The 21597-nt window shown below is 32.4% G+C and overlaps 1 protein-coding gene across 1 annotated transcript in view; it reads left to right on the top strand.

Moving 5' to 3' along the window:
* The window catches only part of LOC142321080 (uncharacterized), a 258131-nt gene that overhangs the window by 81378 nt on the left and 155156 nt on the right, over positions 1-21597 (top strand). Inside the window, exon 3 of the mRNA XM_075359078.1 lies at positions 6357-6553. Within this exon, the coding sequence (XP_075215193.1) occupies positions 6357-6553 (197 nt within the window). The remainder of the gene's footprint in view (positions 1-6356; positions 6554-21597) is intronic.

Raw genomic sequence — 21597 nt, 5'->3', positions numbered from 1 at the left:
TAACTGCATGGATGAACGATAAGGATACTATAAATGATCACATGGTTTGTGCCCTTCGTTCAATCTTATATATATATATATATATAAAAAAGGAATGTTTGTTTGTTTGTCCCGTATGGGTTCCTATACCATTATATCAGAAGGTTTCTGAATATTTTAGACCCGCTAGATGGCGCTCGATTCGACATATTTGGAAAAAATTATATTTATGGTCCGATTTTGCTCATATTCAGAACATATCTTAGTTACGTAAAAATATACATTTTGGCAAAAAATGGACCCGCTAGGTGGCGCTAGGATCGAGATATTTCGAAAAATTGTATGTATGGTCTGATTTGGCTCATATTCAGAAGATATATTAGTTACGTGAAAATAAATATTTTTTGAAGAAAATTCCGGTGGTGGCGCTGGGATCGAGATATTTCGAAAAATTACGTGAAAATAAATATTTTTGCAAAAAAGGGAAGAAGTGAAAAATGAAAAAGCGAAAGGCAGGAAATTGGAAAGTGGGGAAAAAGGAAAGGTTAAATTTTGTGATGTTACGTAATGTTCAGTTGTTTAATATTTTATCAAATATTTCATTGGTATTCGTCTAATCTATATATATATATATATATATATATATATACACTCAAATCTAGCAATAGAGAAAATACAGTGAATTTGATAATCGCCTCCTATGTTGGAGAATAATATTTATAATTTGTATATTAAACATTAATTAGCCGAGATTAGCGAGTGTAAGTTATATTTGGCTTTAATTTAAATCTCCTTTTCTTTACGAGGGTTTCTCGTAATCTATTTACCTTAAAGATTGGTATTGCATAATTTTTTTTTTTAATTTCTAGTTATGGTTACTACCCTCACCAGAAATCGCAACCTGTTTGTCTATATATACCGGCGAAGATCCGAATGTATAATAATGTAAGCAAATGTTTCTGTCTTTCACCGTCGTATTTAATATTTGTCGACAGATTCACCGGAGAATATTGACATTCTCCAATCTCGGTCTTTCACAGTAACATTTATACTATGTATCTTAACAGTTACAAAAATCTTTCGTCGCCGTTTTATTATACTACAAATATATATATATATATATATATATACTTATTCTATAGTAACATTTTATATTTTAATAATTTAAAAAACTAATTGTTACGTACTTAGTGCTTAATGTTATATTTTATTTCTCTTTTTCTCACGTTAAGTGCTTTGGCTTAGATTTCTGCTTCGGTAGAACGTTTGATGATTAAAAACATATTTTGAAAAGAAATTTTCGGGAGTAACTTGCAACTTCTACACCAGATCACACACAATCTGTATTGTTACGACACCTAGCGTTGCAGTAATTAGTCACGTTATGATATTAATAATGTACATATGTAATGTATGGATCACTTTCTTATTTTTCTTCTTTTTTTTTAAATAAATTACTTTAAAAACATTTAAATAAGATTCTATAAATGACTTAAGTTCTTTTATCAATTAGCACAAATTGTTTTTTTTTTTTAAATTGTAAGAATATTTTTAGTATTTATTGTTTTCTTAGTATCTGTGTCGCAGTTTGTTTGTTAAAGTTTAATAATGATTTCCCATTAATTTAGATTAGAAAAGTAACGTAGATTAATTAGGCGGCATAAAGCGACTAGTAAAGTTCAAAGTAGACCCTCTTAAACTTTGTCGTCTTCCTACTAACCAACCCTCATCCTTTGAAAACCTTTCAAAGACTTATCTAAGCTTTTAGATTCCTTACTTACAGTTATCTACAACCTGTTAAAATTTATATTACAATAATCCTCATTATCTTTACATTTTCTTTAAGTTTACTCATATTTTCAATTACTATTATTGTAATAGGCTTTCAAACTTTACCACTTTTGTTACTTAACTTGACTTGAATTACTAACCAATTGTTTTACATGCAGTGGATATATAAAAAAATCGTCTTGCATTCTGGTAACCCGTTCTTCAAATCACCATACGAAAATAAGTGGGGTAAACATAGGCAAAAAGCCGTATTTTGATTCTCATTTTTCTTATTTATTTATTTTGGTTTTTTATATATAAAATAATACTTTTTTGGGGTTTTGCTTGTTCTTTATGATGACGATGAATTCGGGAATTCGGAACATTAATAGAGATAGGGATGAATGTAAGAGTGAGGACCTGAAGAAGAGCAGTCCTGTTCAGATAGCAGAAGTGCTTGTGGGTCGACCTCGAGCCTATCTCTCCATGACTGGATAAGACTAATTGCTGTTGTAGTGTATGTCTGGTAAAGTCAAGCCTCCAAATCTCCCCCCTCCACCACCATGCTTACAAAAACCAAATTTTATTTAACCGTACGGGTTAAAGGGAAGTTTGGGTTAAATTGAAATTTTCTCATCTCTTTATTGTTCGATTTTAATAAAAAATGAATATTATAGCATCCCTGTTCCATTTACACTAGTAATCACATCCAATATCATGATTGTACCTTCAATTAATCCAGAGATGATCTTAAAAAAAAATAAAGCCAATTAAATATGAGAATTGCTGCCAGGGTTTTTTCCATTTTTCTACTCAAGAGAACACAAAACGTCAAAAAAGGATAAAGTTGAGTGTCTATAATTTTTATCCTTAAACCCTAAAATATTTTTCCTTTTAATATTTAGGCTATTTAATTAACAAAAACATAAAATTAATTATTACTTTCCCGTCTAGCGCTATAGCAGAGCTGTAGCTTTAGAAGGGAAAGTATTGCAATCGGTCCAATTTGGGCATATGTGGTTTCATCGGACCTTGACGTTTTGACACCTAAGGAACCCAAAAAACCCAAAAACAGGATGGAAACTTTCCAGATGTTCGTATGTACGTGTTATGTTTGATGTCGCACTCTAAATTATCTTATATCTTCAGAACTAATCGACCGACTTTGACGAAACTTGATCAGATTACTTCTATATATGGGGCATTACTGTCATTAAATTTTCAACTTAAAAGGTCAAAAGGGTGAGCCTGTAGAGCTAGATTACCCTCAGTATCTGGAGATTTCGCATAATTAATTAAGGTCTTATTTTCCATAGACACATTTGTTAACAATTAAAAATAATTTTTCCGAACAATTTTTTTTTGCAAAATCACACTTGCATCCCAAAAAATGCTCTAAATAAATAAGTAGCTAAATGGGTTTACAGCGTTATTAATACCCCTTCTCATCACAAGGAGCACTAGTGTAGCACTGACTTACAGCTGCTGCAGCCTTCGGATATATTGTGACGACAACGGTGAGCGGTAGAATTAAATAAATGAATAATATATTTAAAGTGTAATAAAGTATTTAAAGTGGGTGGCTAGTTCCTCCAAACCTGAGCGAATAAAATACGGTATGTGCATGCGATTTAATTAGAATCATTAAATTAAATAAACCCAAACTATTATATTTAAATAAAATTATAAATATTTTAAATTAAGTTGTGTGAATATGTGTGTGTGCATATATATATGTGTGTGTGTGTGTGTGCATGTGTGTGTGCATATATATATATATATATATATTTGTGTGTGTGTGTGTGTGTGTGTGTGTGTGTGTAAGCCACGCATCTGAAAAAAGACGCGTGACGGGAAAGTCCTTCAACATTGTTTTCAGATTTTTTTAAACATTACCTAAGACTATTGTCTTAGTTATGGCGGATATGATCAAAATAAAATAACATACAAATTACAAAACGAAAAAAGGTATTCAGTCGCTAGAAATAATATTTTAATAGAATAAAATTTAATTATCTAATTATTATTTTCCTAATAAAATTTACTGGTTTTTCACTCATAACATCAAAGACATTTCGTTTGTCTGTTAATTGACGACCAGTATTTCAATTGACATTAATTAGTCCCTCCTGAGTATTTCATTTAAAGATTTTTTCTTAAACTTTCAAGTTTTACGTATTTTATTAAAAACTAATATTTAAATTTTTCTTTAAAAAACGGTAGTATATTCTACTTTCTTTTAAAGAAATTATTTGTGAATTAATAATATAAATTATCAATGTATGTGTATACAGTATTATAATATTGTATAATTAATGTACGTAAATTATTATTTTTGTTTATAATTAAATTACTTTACATAATAAATTTTTACAGGTTATACAATGCAACGAATTTCAGTAACTTATTATCTTTAATAATAAAAATTGATTATCTTCCAGTTCTTCTATGAACCTCTTAATATTTTAAATACACAAGCAATTAATGATAGCTTTTCTTATTTGGTACTGCTACATGAAAATTTAATTTAAATAAATGTATTGAAAAAATATTATTCTTCATATTTTTTAAGTCTTTGAGTCCTGTTTTATTTTTATTTAATAACTAGAGTTAGATTTACAAAACAAAACATTCGGTTACCGTATGAAAAAAACACCCATTCGCCCAAAACGGAAAAGAAAACAAGTATTTTGATAAAAATAAGAATAGTAATGCAGAAAAAATATTATAAATAACTACTATCAAGGTGGCTAAAACTCTCTTTGGATCCTGGGAGTAAGAATTTAAGTAATATTTTAAGTTTTCAAGCAAATTTTACTTGTAATTTCGCGTGAAACTATTTAAAGCACCAGAATGATTTTAGACTATAAAATATATTGTATATATTACTACCTAAATAGTATAGATTACCTAAAGCAACAATAAGTATATTTGAGGCTCGGCTGATAAATTTTGCACATATATGCGTAGGTGGAAATAAAGAGATATTCGAATGAAATAAAAATGAATAAAAGTACAATACCTTAACTAAAAAAATGCAGTATTTATAAATATAATCCCCGTTTACACTGATATACTTTTCCCAACGTGTAACAAGTTTTTGCATTCCAAAACTGAAAAATTCTGGCGGACTTTCTCGAATCCAAGTGGCCACAGCTTCCTTCATCTCATCATCGGTGGTGTAATATTACCTTTGAGATCCCTCTGGCGATGAAGGAAGAAGTGGAAATCGCACGAAGTCAAATCCAGTGAGTGTAGCGGATGCGAAATAGGCTCAAACTTAAGCTTACAGAGCGCCATCAGAGAGTTTTCGCGGTACTCATCGCGCACAGCTTTTACGGTATTGCTCGATAATATGGCCTACTCGTTCTTTAGATATGCCTAACTGAATAGCGATGCGTTGCTGGGTTATTCGCCCATCACTTTCAAGCAAATCGTCCACCTCCTTTCGATGTTTCTCGTCAGTTATAACTGGTCGTTCGCTGCGAGGTGCGTCCTAAATTGCCGTTTTACCAGCTTCACATTCGCAAAATTTCAACGTCCACCTATTTACAGTACACCTTTCAACAATTTCACCACCGTAAACTGCTTTTAAATGATGAAAAATATTTGTAGGATTCACATTTTCTGCTGTTAAAAATTCGATCACTGCGTGATGTTTTAACCGTGTTGACATATCGGCCGCACTCGACTCCATTTTATCTGCTACTGAAAATATACAAGTAAACGGATTTAAATGCATTATCGCAGGTTTAGATAGAGTGATTTTAGCTATCATGTGCTGCTACGCTCAACTCGATAGTACCTTTTGTCTCCGTGTAGCACGCTAGTGTGCAAGATATATCAGCCGAGCCTCGTATACGACTTGATAAACTAATATTTTGTAATGATCAAGACGGACAACTAAAATGTTTCTTCTGATTGTTTATATGACGATATAATTTTTCTTTTTTCCTTGAAAATCTTCTGTTGGTGTTAATCGGACAAGATTTACAATAAGATTACTGGAAAAGCTTCTTCCAACAAAATAAAAATATCTTTGAAATTATTGCATTCGGTTATTACAAAAGCTACACTAAAATAGTATTTATAGATCGAAAAGAGAACTTCTTTGTTTTTATAAGTCTGTTATAGATCACTTAATCTTCCTTACAGTGTAGCTGGATGATACTCAGTTCATCACCATTGAATCACATTGATGTATTCATATTTATTATAGTTCACTTACTTCTGTTCTGCTATGAGACTTGCATCTTTTTTTTTATTACATTAATTAGTATAGAGATTAATCCCTGATCTATGGATAGATCTTTCCCACTGATTATATTGTTTTATCGCTTATTAAAAAATAATTCTTGCAAATGACAGCTTTAAATGTAATAATATCCAAATTTTTATCTTTATATTCAATTATAAAAAAATTTATAATTTTCTTAAACAATAATAATATATATTATAATATAATTAAATATTATATTATAATTTTCTTTTTTGAATTTTCTTTATAAATAGTTAAAATATTATATACCGTGAATTTTAGATAAAATTTTCACTAGGTTACGACATAAACATTGTTATTAAAACTTGTATTATTATTTTTTTAACAGGTAGCGGAGATGGTCGAGTTTCTGTATACCTGAATCGTTGTACTGGTTTTGATCATCAGTGTCGTGTACGTTACAGTGTTGTTCTCGGTGATGGTGACAGAAGAATAGATTCTGGTATTGTTGACGACGTATCAGATTCTGATGGAAAAAGTTATGGCTGGCATCCGAGAGCTCGAATTAATGATCTTATTTATAAGGTAAAATAGAATTGTTTTATACCTACGTTAATTTTTATTTAATTATTCTATGACATATTTTATTATTATTATTAGTCTTGGAGATGTTTCACATCCGGAACTCCAGTACGATGGGCCATTGAGCAAACCTCATTCATTGCTGTGGTACATTTAACGTAGTCCGTACAATCTTACACGTCTCCAGAATTACCGAACTTTGGGCTTTTGGAATTATGACTTTAGGATCCAGGCCAAACTTTGCTATGCACTTCAAACTTTTATTAATTAATCCAGTATGGATTAATCCTCTGTTTATAATTATTATTATTATTTTTTTTTTTTTTCTTTCCGTAGCGGAGGAAAAAGCTCTGCCAGCCGCCGTCAGGCCCGTACTGACGGCAGTGCGGGGCTCTCACCCGCTAAAAAACCTCCCCTTCTACCATGCAGAGGCCGGATCTAAGCCATATGGTGTGTACAGCCCTTGCATGATTGATCACCCAGGCACGCCACTATCCGAATCCGTGTGACCGGAAGGCGTTCCCAGGAGGCGATCGACGAGCGACGACTCCGAGGAGCCCCCGCCGCCCACCCCCAGAAGCTGGCCTCCCTTGATCACCCGTCATCGAACTCCAAGCCTCCATAAATTCGCATCAACTCATCCTGCCGTCGCCTCTCTTCATTGGCCTTCTCTCGTATCATTGATCCGATCGTAGTCGAGACACACTTCCACTTGTTGCCATTGCTGAGCATTACCTCGATTATACTGTTGGCCCCCTCCACACCCTGACCCGCAAGCACTATGCGGAAGTTGCGCCATCTAGGGCAAAAAAATACTACGTGCTCTGCTGTATCCAGTATTTATTCGAGTACCCCCGCACTTTTTTTCGTGAAATTGGAAAAAAAAAATAACGGTGCGGGGCTTACTTGAAACATAGCCTTTAGGCAGGATAATTCATGTAAAAAAAAACGTTTTCTTAGAAGTACCTAAATTCAATCACATAAATATAGTTACATTAGGCTTTCGTTTATCAATACCGGATGCCGCTTATTCAGAATAAATCCTTAATTATTAACATCCTGTTCATATTATCGGATAGAAACGAAGTTACGGTATTTTTATAAAACATTCATTCTGTATAGGCTGCATCCGGTTCTAATAACACTACAGTTACAGTAACAGTTACCCATCGTCGTCTTGTCTACTTGGCATAGTCATTGCACTGTTTGTATATGTGGACGGTTATGTGTATTTTATCTGTTTAGTTAATCTTGTAAAGTTTAATACGGTGATTTATTTTAATTACGGCATTAAAATGAGTACAAAAGGACAGCGTCTACAATCTTTTACATTATATGAAAAACTGCGCGTTATACAAGAGGCTGAAAAAATTGGAAATTGGGCGGCAGGAAGAAAATTTGATATAGATGAAAGCTGCATTTGAGACTGGCACAGAAAAACTTCTGGAAGAAGAAACAACTTCTGGTGAAAGCCACTGGTAATAAAAGGGCTTTTCGTGGCTTAAAACCAAAATACACAGACGTTGAAAAAAAATTGTATGACTTTGTTATGGAAAAAAGGAAATGCGGTGATACTGTCACGACAGAAATGTGTCAATCATATGCTCGTCAAATCGCTAAATCATTGAATAAAGTTGATTTTAAAGCAGCCGTGGATGGATAACACGATTTTTTGCACGAAATTATTTGTTAATAAGACGAAAGATGACCATTTCTCAATTACTTCCAGACGCTTATGAACAAAAAATATTTTCACAAATACATAATAAATCTTAGAAAAGATAAAGGCTATTTGCCTTCTCAAGTAGGAAACGCTGATCAAACCCCCGTATATTTTGAAATGCCATTTGACAAATCCGTAAACAAAAAAGGTGGAAAAAGTATTACGATTCGCACTGGTAGTAATGAAAAACAAAGGTGTAGTGTTATGCTTTGCATTACTTCTGATGGATCAAAATTACCTCCGTACATTGTTTTTAAAAGAAAAACTCTTCCTATCTTACAGGCAAATGGAGTTATTATCAGAGCACAGGAATCAGGTTGGATGGACGAAACCTTAATTTTAGATCGGATCAGGTGTGTATGGCAAAAGCGATCAGGAGATTTACTTAATAAAAAAAATACCGGTGTGCTAGTAATGGATATTTATCGGGGGTATACGACTGATAAAGTGAAAGATATTTTTAAAAAAGAGTATGACAGACCAAGTAATAATTCCAAACGGATTGACATCTCTATTGCAACCACTAGATATCTAGGTCTTGAATAGAGAATTTTAATGCATTATTCAAATCTGCATTAAAACAACTGTGCAGTAAATGGATGGCTGATAGGATACTTACGAGTAAAGCTATGCTATTAGCATGTATTTATATTTATTCCAAACCGAAAATACCTTTTCGTTTAGAGAAAAAAAAATTCTAATATATAGATTATAACAGTAAATAATTAACTTAGAATTAATTAGTAAACAGTATATCTTAGAATTTTTAGAGCTTGAAGTAACTTCCAATCTTACCCTTTGATGCAGGATGATAATAATAGTCTCCTGATAAGACCTTATTATGAAAAAGTGGAAAAAAATTTCTGGTGGGAATGTTTTCAACATTTTCACCTTTTATTATATTATTGTAATAGTTTAATTTATTGAAAAATTAATAATCACGAGAGAAATTTAAAATAATTCCAACCTCTACTCTTTCAATAGAGGTACCTACCTCTAACGTCCAAAAGACGTATACTCTAAAAGACAGTATATGTACAACACATAAGTGATCATATTACGGTTCTTGAAATTCGTTTAAACCGTTGTTAAGATATAAAATTTAGTACGGCAAGATGTACGATAAAATCTTTGCAGCTTAAAAAAATATTTTTCGAAAAGAGCTTTTAAAAGTACAAAAATTGTTAAAACAAATATATGACTTGTTATTTTAAGATATTCTGAAAATAAAAATTCATCCTCTGATTCAAAGGATTTACATCATGAAAGTTGCAAGGATAAAAGACGAGGTAATTTAGGAAGGCCTATGTTTTTAGCAGACTACATACGACGGATTAATTTGGTTAGTACCACACCCATCCGAAACTGACTTTAACCACTAATTATGGTAATTACCCTTTGCACCTGGGTCAACGAGTTCTATCCGTTTGGTTACAAACTTCTGAACTGACTAAACAAGAATTAAATCATCTTTTGATAAGGAAGTTTTCATTTAATTAATGAGTCTTCTAGCTCTGCATCTTATATAAAATAATAATTTCAATTAGTAGAAAAAGAATTTCATTCTTTATTAAAATGATTTATTGCCTCTGTGGAAACTGGTGTATATTCTTGTAAAAGTTGCTTAATTTTTTTTTTATTTTAACAAAAATACATGTAAAAATAAAGAATTTTTTAATTCTTTATAAAAATTACAATCAATTTTTTTTTTAAATAATAATAAAAAAGATGTAATTTAGAGTAGAAAAAGTAAAAAAAAAAAAAAAGAAGGGAAGGGTTAGTAATAATTATACAGTAATTTATAAGTTTAAAAAAAAAGAATGACAAGTTCCAATACAGAAAGAAATAAGACGAGAATGTAACAATTTGCCCTCGTTTCATTTTTACTTGTACCTTAAAAAAATGACTAAAGAATTAAAGGAACAAATTTGAGAACGGAGTAAATAAACAGATGAAGAAAATAGAAGTTTTAAAATTAATTCATGATATTGTTCAATGAAACTTAAAAATAAGTTAAGAAATAATAGATTGATAAGAAGAAAATATTAAGCAAAAACCTGTTTTAAAATAAAGAAGACTTAAAATTAAGATTATTTATTATGACAGAAAGTAAAATAATGAGGAATGAAATTTTAATGTTGGGTAACCTAATATTATAAAAAAATTAAATAATTTTATTATTAACTTAGGAAAATTACAAGATGAGCAAAAAATAAAACAAATTAAAGGGAGACTAGCATAAGCAAGGAACCAATGATGCAAGTAGCAATATACAATTACGCGATTACAATACTTTCTTTACTTCGGACAAGGAGATATAAAAGTAAATAATTTTATAGAGTATACATTTTTATAACACCTTTTTTTGGGTTATTAACCATTTGTATGTGTAAGACAGTTATCGTTTCTTTTTATTTTAAACCAGCCTCTAATCTTTAGACTATCTCGTATATCATATGTACTTAATTATCAGTTCACACAAGTATTTCCTTTATTTCCCTTCTTTTACTTATTTTATCTTCTGTTTTACCTCCTTTAAACAGATTTATTAACACTTGCTGATTTAATGTACAGTTATGAACGTTGAAGAGTTTCTGCTAGAAAATATCAATGAAATTCTCCATTTCTTACCCTTACCAACCGATTCTAATTTTTGTTATTTTTCATGTAACAACATATTTCAAGACCCTTATTTTTACCCATTCTCCACTGTCTAAAATTGTTTGTTCTCAGTCTCTACCTTTTTGGTATTTTTAATCGTTCTTTCTCCGTCCATTGGGGTTTTTTTTTTATAGAAGTAGTTGAAGATAAAACTTTCCTCTAAGCATTTTTAAGTGTCCGATGTAGTTGAGTCTTTTGTTTTTCTCATTGTATCTTCTACTCTGTCCATCGGTCCATTCTATTTTATGCAATTTCTCTGTGGAAGAACTGCATAAAACAGAAGTGGTCTCAAACTGTATTGCCGGTTTTATTTGCTTTGGGTCCCAGAATTTTTCTTAGTATTTTTTCTTCACATTTCTAATCCTTTGAATATGTCCATTGCCGTTCAGAGAATGGCCTTTTTATTGCGTTTACTAGTTAATCTCATTACTGTGCAATAATGACTTTTTTTTTGCCTTGATCAAAATGTATTTTTTGGTATTTTTTATGTTACGGCATTAGTTTTTGACATTTTATATGTTACTTCCATTCTCTATTTTTTTGTTTTGTAGTAACTTTATCGTGATTATTTTGTCGGATCCATTCTCCCAAGTTCTTGAATTGTTCTCTATTATTTATTTTTCCATATTTTCTTCTTATCTTCCTGTTCTCCACTCTTTCTCTTGCGATGAACTCTGTTTTTTTTAAAGGAAGACGTCTTTCTCAACAACTTTTTTTATTATCTATATTTGCCTTGTTTGTTTATTATTATTACTAGCTCTACCCGCCAAACTCCGCTGTGGCACATTGTGGTTGCATGGATGAGAAATGAGAACAAAAACAAAGCATACATTTCATAGAAGTTTAATTTTGCAATACTTGTGGATACACAATATTTTTTTTTGTTTTTCCACTGTCTGCGTAGATATAAAGGCTATCTGGTTTGCCGACTCGGGAACACGCAACATACAGTTGCCCATGTGAGAAGCAATCCGCATCTAAATATAAACCACACAATTCTAAAGATTGAACTTGAGCTTTATTGATTGTGATTGCAAATGCCAATCGAATTGGGAATTGCAATCTTTTAAATTAAAATGGTGTGTCGGTCGGGATTATGGTATTCGAGGAATGAGGACATCTTCACCTTTGAAAGGCCCCGTTCAAATCGATGCTTCCACTACGTTATTCATCAATTTCTTAACTGCAAGTCGCGTGCCGTTGCAGAGTTTTGGCTGATTAATATTCCGCAACAGAATAATTGTCATTTTTTTATCGAACCGTTGCTAGAATCAATCTAATGAGGAATGTTTTCCCAGTTCCTCCAGGCGCATCCATGAAGAAGGTCCCCCCAACTCCGTCATTTATCATTTGTGTTATGCGATCATAAATGCCTTTCTGTTCACGAGTTAATTTGGGAATGTTTGATTGGACATATGACTGAAGATCACCAATGTTGTAACTCTGTTCACGGCGTAAATCCACATCAAATGAAGAAATCGCAGCTCGGGTAGGTGCTGGCATTCCCAACTGACTAAGAACTTTATTTGCAATAGCTAAGAACTTGATAAATATCTTCAATATTTATCAATGCTTCGTTGTAAATGCCTTCTGTAAATTCCACGGTCATATTGGTATTTTCTAGGCGTACTCTATGCAAAATATCCTCAGCCATATGCGATCGATATCTTTCCCATAACTCTGTGGGAGATGAAGGGAAGCAAGCGGTCAATATAATTGCGAATAATGCGCGAATTTGGTTTGGATGTGCAGTGTTCCACGCGTAATTAATACATATATCCCACTGTTGGTCGTTTTCTAATAAATTCAGAGCTTGGTGAAAAGCGCAGCTCAATCACGACACGATCACACAAAAGTATCTCGATTATAGTGAATATTTAATTCAGATTGTATAATAATCTGAATCAGATGCAATTGGATACGTTTTTTTTTTTTTTTTTTTGTTAATAAACCATGTAATTGGGAACAAGTATTGTTTCACATGTGACTGCGGTTGTCGTTAGCTAGTATGGCGAGTGTTCCCCTCGTTTCCGGCAGATGGCTCGGTCACTGGTACACATCTGACCGTTAAAAAGACTGTTTTCTCGCGGTCGCGGGTATGTAACTAATGCAAAAATAGATAAAAACAATGTTTGATGCGGGTTATATATCGTGCTAAAATTTGAGCTCAATCGATGCAGAACATTTTGAGTTTTTGAAGCGTACACAAACGAACTTAACATCTTTATATATAAAGATTTGTGGGCTGCGAAAAAAGCCCTTAAGTCGTACGAAAAAACACATCATTTTAAATGCTTACAAAAGCAGAGTAATGCTTACAAATTACAGAATAATCAAACGTCGTTGATTTCAGATGTTAATAAACTGCTAACGTAAGTAGAAGTTGTGCTGCTTCAGTGTACAACGTGATTCTCGAGTATGAATCTACTAATGAATTACGGTCTCCAAAGAAAACAAAACCCCGCAGGTCAATTGAGAAAAAGGTGAGATTTTGATAAAAACGCAATTCGTAAAACAATTACACGAATTTGAATTATTTAGAAATAGTTTAGCAGTGTATTATATCCTTTGGAAGAGAAATTGGTTATTGTCTTCGACAACGCTTCTTATCATTAAACGAAAAGAATTCCACCGTGTTATAGAAAAACAGTGATATCAAAATGTGGCTTTAGTTCAAAAGGAATAATTTTTGAAGAGGTTTAAGTTAACGTTCAATCATTGCAAAGGGTTTCGCGTATTAAAAGTAATTATAGTCCATATATAAAATTGGTTTGACACACAACGCCATATTGGTAAGTCGTGTTTTTATTTGTCTCCTAACGAATATGTTTGCCGACCTCCGTGGCGCGAGTGGTAACGTCTCGGACTTTAATCCGGTGGTTCCGAGTTGGAATCCCGGTCAGGCATGGCATTTTCATACGCTATAAATCATTCATATCATCGTCTGAAGCAATGCATAATGGTGGTTTCGGAGGTTAGAAAAAACAAAAAAACAACGAATACTCAGTTGTGTGGTTTCAGTGTTACTATTTGTGAATTTTGTTCTTTGCTTTTACATAGCAAAGAACGCTAAATGACCTAAAAACGAATGTTTGGTCATATATATGTAAAAAAATAATCGAACAAAGGATTTTTTGGTCATTATGTAGGGATATTAGTTTCTGTGTATTTGGTTATTTCGACTTTTTTTGTTTTCATAGTCTTTCTGGACTATAAGAAAGTTGGGTGTTCTAATTTATTTACTGTATGTCATCCTTCTTGGTGGCTTTTCATTTTGTTTTGGTGTTTATGTTTTTTTTTAATAAACTACAGTGGTTTTAGCTGTTAAATATATCTCAAAGAATTTGTTGCTTAATCAGTTGTGATTTTGTTTACATTGGCAACGGCCATACGGGCTCTTTGTGATTGGTCGTTGTGTTTGACAGCGGCCATCTTGCATTGATCTGATTGGTTTTCCTTTGTTTACATTTCCAAATTAAAAATAGATAGATAGATTTATAAAAAATAGATGAAAACAATCTTTGATGCGGGTTATACATCGTGCTAAAATTTGAGCTCAATCGGTGCAGAACATTTTGAGTTTTTGAAGCCGTACACAAACGAACTTAACATTTTTATATATAGATAGATTATCGCGTTTCCTTTTTATTTTACGATACCAAAAGTTAATTAATGAAAAAAACTTTATTCAGATCAGTACAGATATTTTTATTCTTTTTCGTATGTTTTCATGTATTTTATTTCATTAGAGTAAGATTGATGAACTGATAAGTATAAAGAAACAAACCTCCTTGCTTGGAATCGAACCTGAGGCTATTAGCAGATCTAAATTCCAGCGTGATAACTATTACATCAGTTATTCAACCAGTTACGTAATACATTATTTAATTGTTATGTAAATTACGACAGGAATGGGCAGTGTGCTCTTTCGTGATTAGTAAAAAGAAAATGCTGTAACATTTTCGTGGAAGGATTATTTAACTATTGTACTTGTTAAACACACAATAAATAAAGATGCAGACCATTAAGGTTTATTCAACTAAACTTTTTTTTTAAAAACTCATCAAAAAAGAAATATTATTGCTGTAAAAAGGAAGTTTTTAATTTAATATTAAATTAGTTGGTGTAAAGATATTTTGTAGTGGTAGAAAATTTATTAAAAACTGTCACGAAAGTGTAATAATGTCCTTTCTTCTAGAACGAAATATTAGGTTTTCATAACGCAAGATTTTTTTGTTGTCTGATATGATAGAAGTAGATATTTTTCTTTCAGATTAAGAATTCTTTTTTTAATGCAATTGTAAATATAATAGCATGAAATGCTACAATTTTTAATTTATGAAAGAAAGGGTTATTAATTTACTAATGATAGTGAATAAGCAAACCAGAATGAAATCTTTTAAAATATGATTTTTTTAAATCATATTGAAAATTTTATTACCTTCTAACTGATGTATTCTAAGATGAATTTAAAAAAAAAGGAGCTATGTCAGAATCTTAATTAAGTTGATAGATAATCTATGACGACATTTAAGGGTCATTAATATGGTGTTAGAATAAGGTGTTCATGCTAAAATTTTCATAAGGAAAACAAGTTGAAGCAGATGTTAAGAATGTAAGATTTTCTCATTTTTAAGATTAGTATTAGAACAAAAAGAAGTGTACAGTTGTTTTAAACAGGATAAGTAAAAAAATCTGATGTGACACCACATTATCTTGTACGCCTATTAAATTACATATTAACATTCTTTCCTACACTTCATCTAAATTTACTTCATTTGAAAGTGAGATACGATCCTCCAATTCTTTAATGAAATAGACAGTTACACGGTTGCTGAAATATTAGTTTTTATTAATATCAAACATTTATAAAATTATTAATTCAATAATCTTACCTGAAATATTAGGATAAAGTAATAGTCCCTTTATTACTCGTATTTCTAGATCAGTATTATTCGTATCTTCGTGAGTTGCTGCTTAACAAAAATTTCTGATTTCTGGTGTTTGTATAAATAAAAATTAATAATAATAATTAAACTATTCCGTTTAGTGAACTCCTGTATACTGGTTACAAATGTTAATTTCGACCTTACGTGTAAAATATTCAGTTTTTATTATTGGATTATTTGTTTGATAATCAAAAATGAAAAAGAAACAATCATACAGAAAAAGAAAGATAACATAAAGAAATATATCTCAAAATAACGACAAGAATATGAATCTGAAAAGGAAGAAAATGTTAAGAACAAGGGAAGAATAAAAAGATTAAGAAAGAATGATGAATATAAAGCGAGAGAAAATTTGAAAACTTGAGAACGTGAACACAAATTAAGATCAGAAGAATTTTATCAACCTAAAGAGCGATTAGATGATTGACAACAAAAAAACAAAACGAAGTGATGATCAACTACGTTTTAGGGAGAATATTTTCCGATAATATCAGAGGAATAATGAGCTAAAATATAAGACTTTTTTGCAATTTATTAAAGATCAGGCATGTTACCTCAGTGTATATGTTGTTCTTGTGAGGGTCTGTTTTTCAGTCACTTGTAGTTAACATTAGCGTAGATAAAATTAAAAAGAAATTCCAGAATAATTAAATTAAATTAAACAGAAATTAAACTAGAAAATCCAAAAACAATACGATTCTAATTTATAATTTTCATTTAATCTAATCAGATGTTTCACCAAATCTGTTACATATACACATACCTAATATGCCTATTAAATTACATATACACATTTTTAAAAGTACATAAAAATTTATTTCACAATCAAGGGTTAATAATTTATTAATAAATCAATATACTTAAATTAAAAAAAAAAGTTAAAAAAGGAATCGATGTGCTTTCCTCTTATAAGATCTAAATATTTCATTAATTAAACTTTAATTTGGCTATAACTCAGAAATCAATGAAAATAAGTACCACTAATTTGAAAAGCTCTCAATAATGGCTTATTACTGCAGTCAAGAAAAAGTCCTAAATACAAATATTTTGGGATTTTGGACTTTATTGGACACTTTTGGTTCAGTCGATTGCAATCAAAAGGTGAGGTGTATAACTAGATGTTACAACAGTCCTAAATACAAAATTTCATCATTCTACGGCTAATCGTTTTTGATTTATATGAGATACATACGTACGTACGTACGTACAGACGTCACACCGATACTAGTCAAAATGGATTCAGGGATGGTCAAAATGGATGTTTCTGTTGAAATCTCAATACCGAGATTTTTCGCGATTACAATACTTGCTTTACTTCGTACAAGAAAATAAAAAGGATAATACGACTACAATTCTTTGCAAATTTGGATTTCTTTGTTATTTATCAAATGTCAACAATTTTTTTTTTTTTTTTATTTTAGTTCGCTTTTACTCTTTTTTAAGGGAGAGATTGAACTTATTCCAGTTTTATTATAAAAATTTAAAAACCTTGAAGCTGCAGGTTCCTAATTTTTGTACGACTTAAAATCAACCAAAAATTTTACAAAATTACGACATTCGATACAAAGAAAAGTTATTTGAAATTTGTTACAAAATTTTTTAATTAGCAACATTTTGTTGTGGTTCCTCCCTTTGCTCGCTTCAGTAAACAAAATTAATGAACCTCTCATCAGGTATGAAATTTGAAAGTAAGAAGTTCGATATAAAGTGGTAGTGATATAGCATCTTTATCTCATCCAAAAGTTTTTTGGTTTGAATCCGTGTCAAATTGATATTTTAACAATCCCTATAAAATTTATTTCTCATATTCATGTAAAAAAAGAACAACGTTAATTGATAATGTGCCTGTAATTTTTTTACGTTGTTTAAGGGTAAATAAACAAATAAGTCGATTATGGACATAAAATTACGAACGACTTTGGATAATTAAAAATCTGATACTAACTGGCAGACCTTTACTTTTAAGAGCCGGAAAAAAGGATAACAGTCTAAAAAAAATGTTCGATCTGTACTAAGACTTGAATTTTTCAATTTCGTCTTAAATAAGGTAATTTGGTGACAAATAGAGTTACATCGATTTGTAGTAAGTGTGACAGAGAAGATCCTTTTAAAAATATTCTGCCCTTAAAAAAAAATATCACCAATGAGTGATTTTCCAACTATTATTCAGTGGAGCGTTAAATTATTGTTTCGTATTTAAAGTATATAGGGACACTAAAATATCTAAACAGATTTTTAATAATTGCATATCAAAATTTCTGGTAAAAAATTGTTTTGTGATAAAAAAAATTAAATAACGTTTTAACCATAGGAAGAGAAAAAGAAACCTATTCATAGTTCTTTATTTACAACAGTTATCACAATTTCAATAATTGGCAAACCATTTAACCAGTAGCAACCAATTTCAGGTAGCTTTCATAAGAAAGCTACCTATTGTAAAGGGTACCATGACTCAACTTCCGAAAGTTTTCGACATAACTTCGCGTTTCACATCCCCCAGACCCCAAAACCGCCATCAGTTCAAAAGTTTATATATAATATACAAAATAGAAAAGCAAAGAGATTTATATATGGTCTTCATAGATGGAGAAGGCATTTGACAGGGTGGAATAGGATAAATTGCTGAGAATCTTAAAGGAAAAAGGAGTCGCTTGGAGGGAAAGGAAATTAATAAGAAATCTGTACTTATCACAGAAGGTAAAAATAAAGATTGCGAATGAGTATCGAAGGAAAACAGACTTGGGAGAGGGGTGCGGCAGGATGTTGCATGTCACCGATTCTGTTCAACTGTTACCTCTAAGCGATAATTGAAAAGAGTCTAATAAGGGTGTAAATATTGGAGGAAGGAGGATAGAGTGCGTTAGTTTCGCTGATGACATGGCAGTCTTGGCAGAGAATGAGTATGTGATGAATGAAATGTTGAGAAGAATAAATCAAACCTGCGAGGAGTATGGGATGAAGATAAATACAAAAGGCCCCTTCACGCATCAAGGACTCGTACCTGTCCTCGATCCCCCATACATTCCCATGACCCCTCATTACTTGTTGCGCCATGTCCCCCTTGGCGTCAGCGATAGAGCACCGCACACAATATCCCCCTACTCCATGTCCATCGGTATATCCGACATTGCATATTCCAACAACAACATGAGGAAAGACACATAATATAATCATAAATTCCTAACCTAACAAAGTACATTAACAATTACAAAAATAAAACACATTTCGACGCCTCTGATGACCTCGAGAGCCATGTGCACGTCAAGGGGGTTTCTCCACCTTCTTCGCTGTTAGTACGAGACGAGCCACTGTCTTTATCTCCCTCCATCCATTTTCACTCTGGAGCATGTGTCTGACAACGTTATCTGGTGTTACGGCCACCGGAACTGACGACTCTCGTTCTACCATCTGATACAGTCGAACGAGGTGTGTTCGGCTGTGTCAGCTGTCGCACAGTACCTGCAACCCGCCGTTCTGCTCATCTTGAAGCGATGTAGATAGCTATCAATGTCCCCATGGCACCAAAGTAGTTTAGTGAGGCAGTATCCAACTAAACCATGCTTACAACCCACCCAAGCACTCACGTCCGGAATCAGACGCATAATCCACCGTCCTACCTGGCTCGCTTCCCACCGTTGCTCCCAGATGGCCATGATCTGCGCCCTTGCATTCTCTTTGCTTACACCTTCAAACCAATGTTCCTCCACCAATAGGTATATAGGCGGCGTTCCCGCAATGACGCAGATTGCGTCGTAGGAGACCGTCCTGTAGGCACATGTCACCCGCAGAAGCAGCCTCCTATGAGTGGCCTCCAGCTTTCTACTATACTTCTGAACCGTCACTGCCCTTTTCCAATTCGGCCCCATGCAGGGGCCGAATTTGTTAAGCTTAGATTTAATATACGCATTATTAATAAATCAATATATTTAATTTTTTTTTAAATTGCGTGTATGTGTGTGTGTGTGTGTGTGTGTGTGTGTGAAGTCGGATTCAAACTGATGTGTACATGGTTACGGATCCGACACGTTCTCACTTATACCACAAGTCTACTTGAGCGACGTAAATAAAAATGAATATTTAAACTGATATAAAATGCTAAGAAAATTTTTAGGTCCATTTTCTTAAGTATAATTGAATATTGCGTGTATGTATTTTGGAATGAAGGCACGTAAACAGTGTAATATTCACACACGCAGTATGATTCAAATCGCTGTCCCGAACCCCGTGCCTTCCCCTTATAAGCTTCAGTAATATGGATCTTAGGTTCCGTATAATGATTTAACTTTTTATAGAAAAAAATCATTATATTTATTTTCTTTCAGAATTAGAAATAATTTGCTTACAGAAAACAATTGTTGAATTAATAATTGCATAAATCCACAGTATGTCTGAAAAGTTCCCGAACTAAATTTCTGTAGTCGGTACAAGTAGCACCATCTCTAGGAAAACCAAGAAACTATGTAGTTCAATGTCTGACGAGTGTGTGTTCAAAATTTCATCACTTGAATCTCGAATTACATTCGACCGAGTACGTTGTGTTTATGTGATCTTGTGCGACTTTGGGAACATGGAACAAAGAAGCGTGATAAAATTCTTTGTTCGACTTCAAAAATCTTTCGTTGAAACTTATCCTATTATACAGCAAGCATTCGGTGATAATTCTGCATCTCATACTACAACATACACATGATGAAAACGGTTTAAAGACGCTAGAGAGTCGTTGGATGACGACGAAAGAAGCGGGAGGCCGTGAACAGCTATTCACGACGAAAACTTTGCGAAAGTGCGCGTGCAACTGGTCAAACTGTCCCAACTGACCAAACAGTGAATTTTAAATTCTATTTGGAAGTATTCGTCGAATCCGTGCCGAGTACCGGGATCCAGGCACTTGGATTCTCTTGCACGACAATGCCTCGGCACACATGGCAACAGTTTTAACACGTTATTACCCCGCAAATCAAATCACCGTTTTATTTCATCCTCCCTATTCACCCGACCTGGCTCCAGTAGACTATTTTTTGTTCCTGAATTGAAGTTGAAGATGAAAGTCCGCTTTTTCGACGACAATTCGGCCATCCAAAGGGCTTGCACCGAGCAATTGAAGGCGATTTCACAAAGTGATTTCTCCAGAGCGTTTGACGGGTTGTGTCGACGCTGTAACGAGGGTATAACTAGAGAAGGGTTCTATGTAGGGGGCTGATGTGAGTAAATCTGTTTATCCTTAAATCTGTATTTTTATTTAATTTAGTTCGGGAATTTTTCAGACTGTGTATTTGATGTTAAAAGAACTAATGTTTTAGCAATTGTGTAACTGTCAATTTTATTAAAGAATTGGAGGATCGTATCTCACTTTCAAATGAAATAAGTTTAAATGAACTGCAGAAAAGATTGTGTATATAATTTAACAGGCGTACAAGGAAGTCATGTGTGTACACATCAGATTTTTTTTTTTAATTTATTTCATTGTTTGTTCAATTTTTTCCTGAGAAGTAAAATATTTTGTATCATATAAATAAATTCCGAAGTATTAGAGTCAGTGTTTTGATTTTGTAATTTAAACTGACTTTCCACTTAATATCCATAATTTATGAAACTCGTAGTAAAAAAGTTTTTTTATGATATAAAGTTTTCCCGGAAATTTCAGAGAGATAGGGAAAGTATCATTAAAAACAAATTACTCCATTTTAAATCTTTCAAAGTTTATTTTACATTTT

The sequence above is a fragment of the Lycorma delicatula genome, chromosome 3 (assembly GCF_047948215.1).
Source record: "Lycorma delicatula isolate Av1 chromosome 3, ASM4794821v1, whole genome shotgun sequence".
In the NCBI taxonomy this organism is placed as follows: domain Eukaryota; kingdom Metazoa; phylum Arthropoda; class Insecta; order Hemiptera; family Fulgoridae; genus Lycorma; species Lycorma delicatula.
The sequence above is the reverse complement of the archived record's forward strand: the minus strand, read 5'-3'. Positions and strand labels throughout refer to the sequence as shown.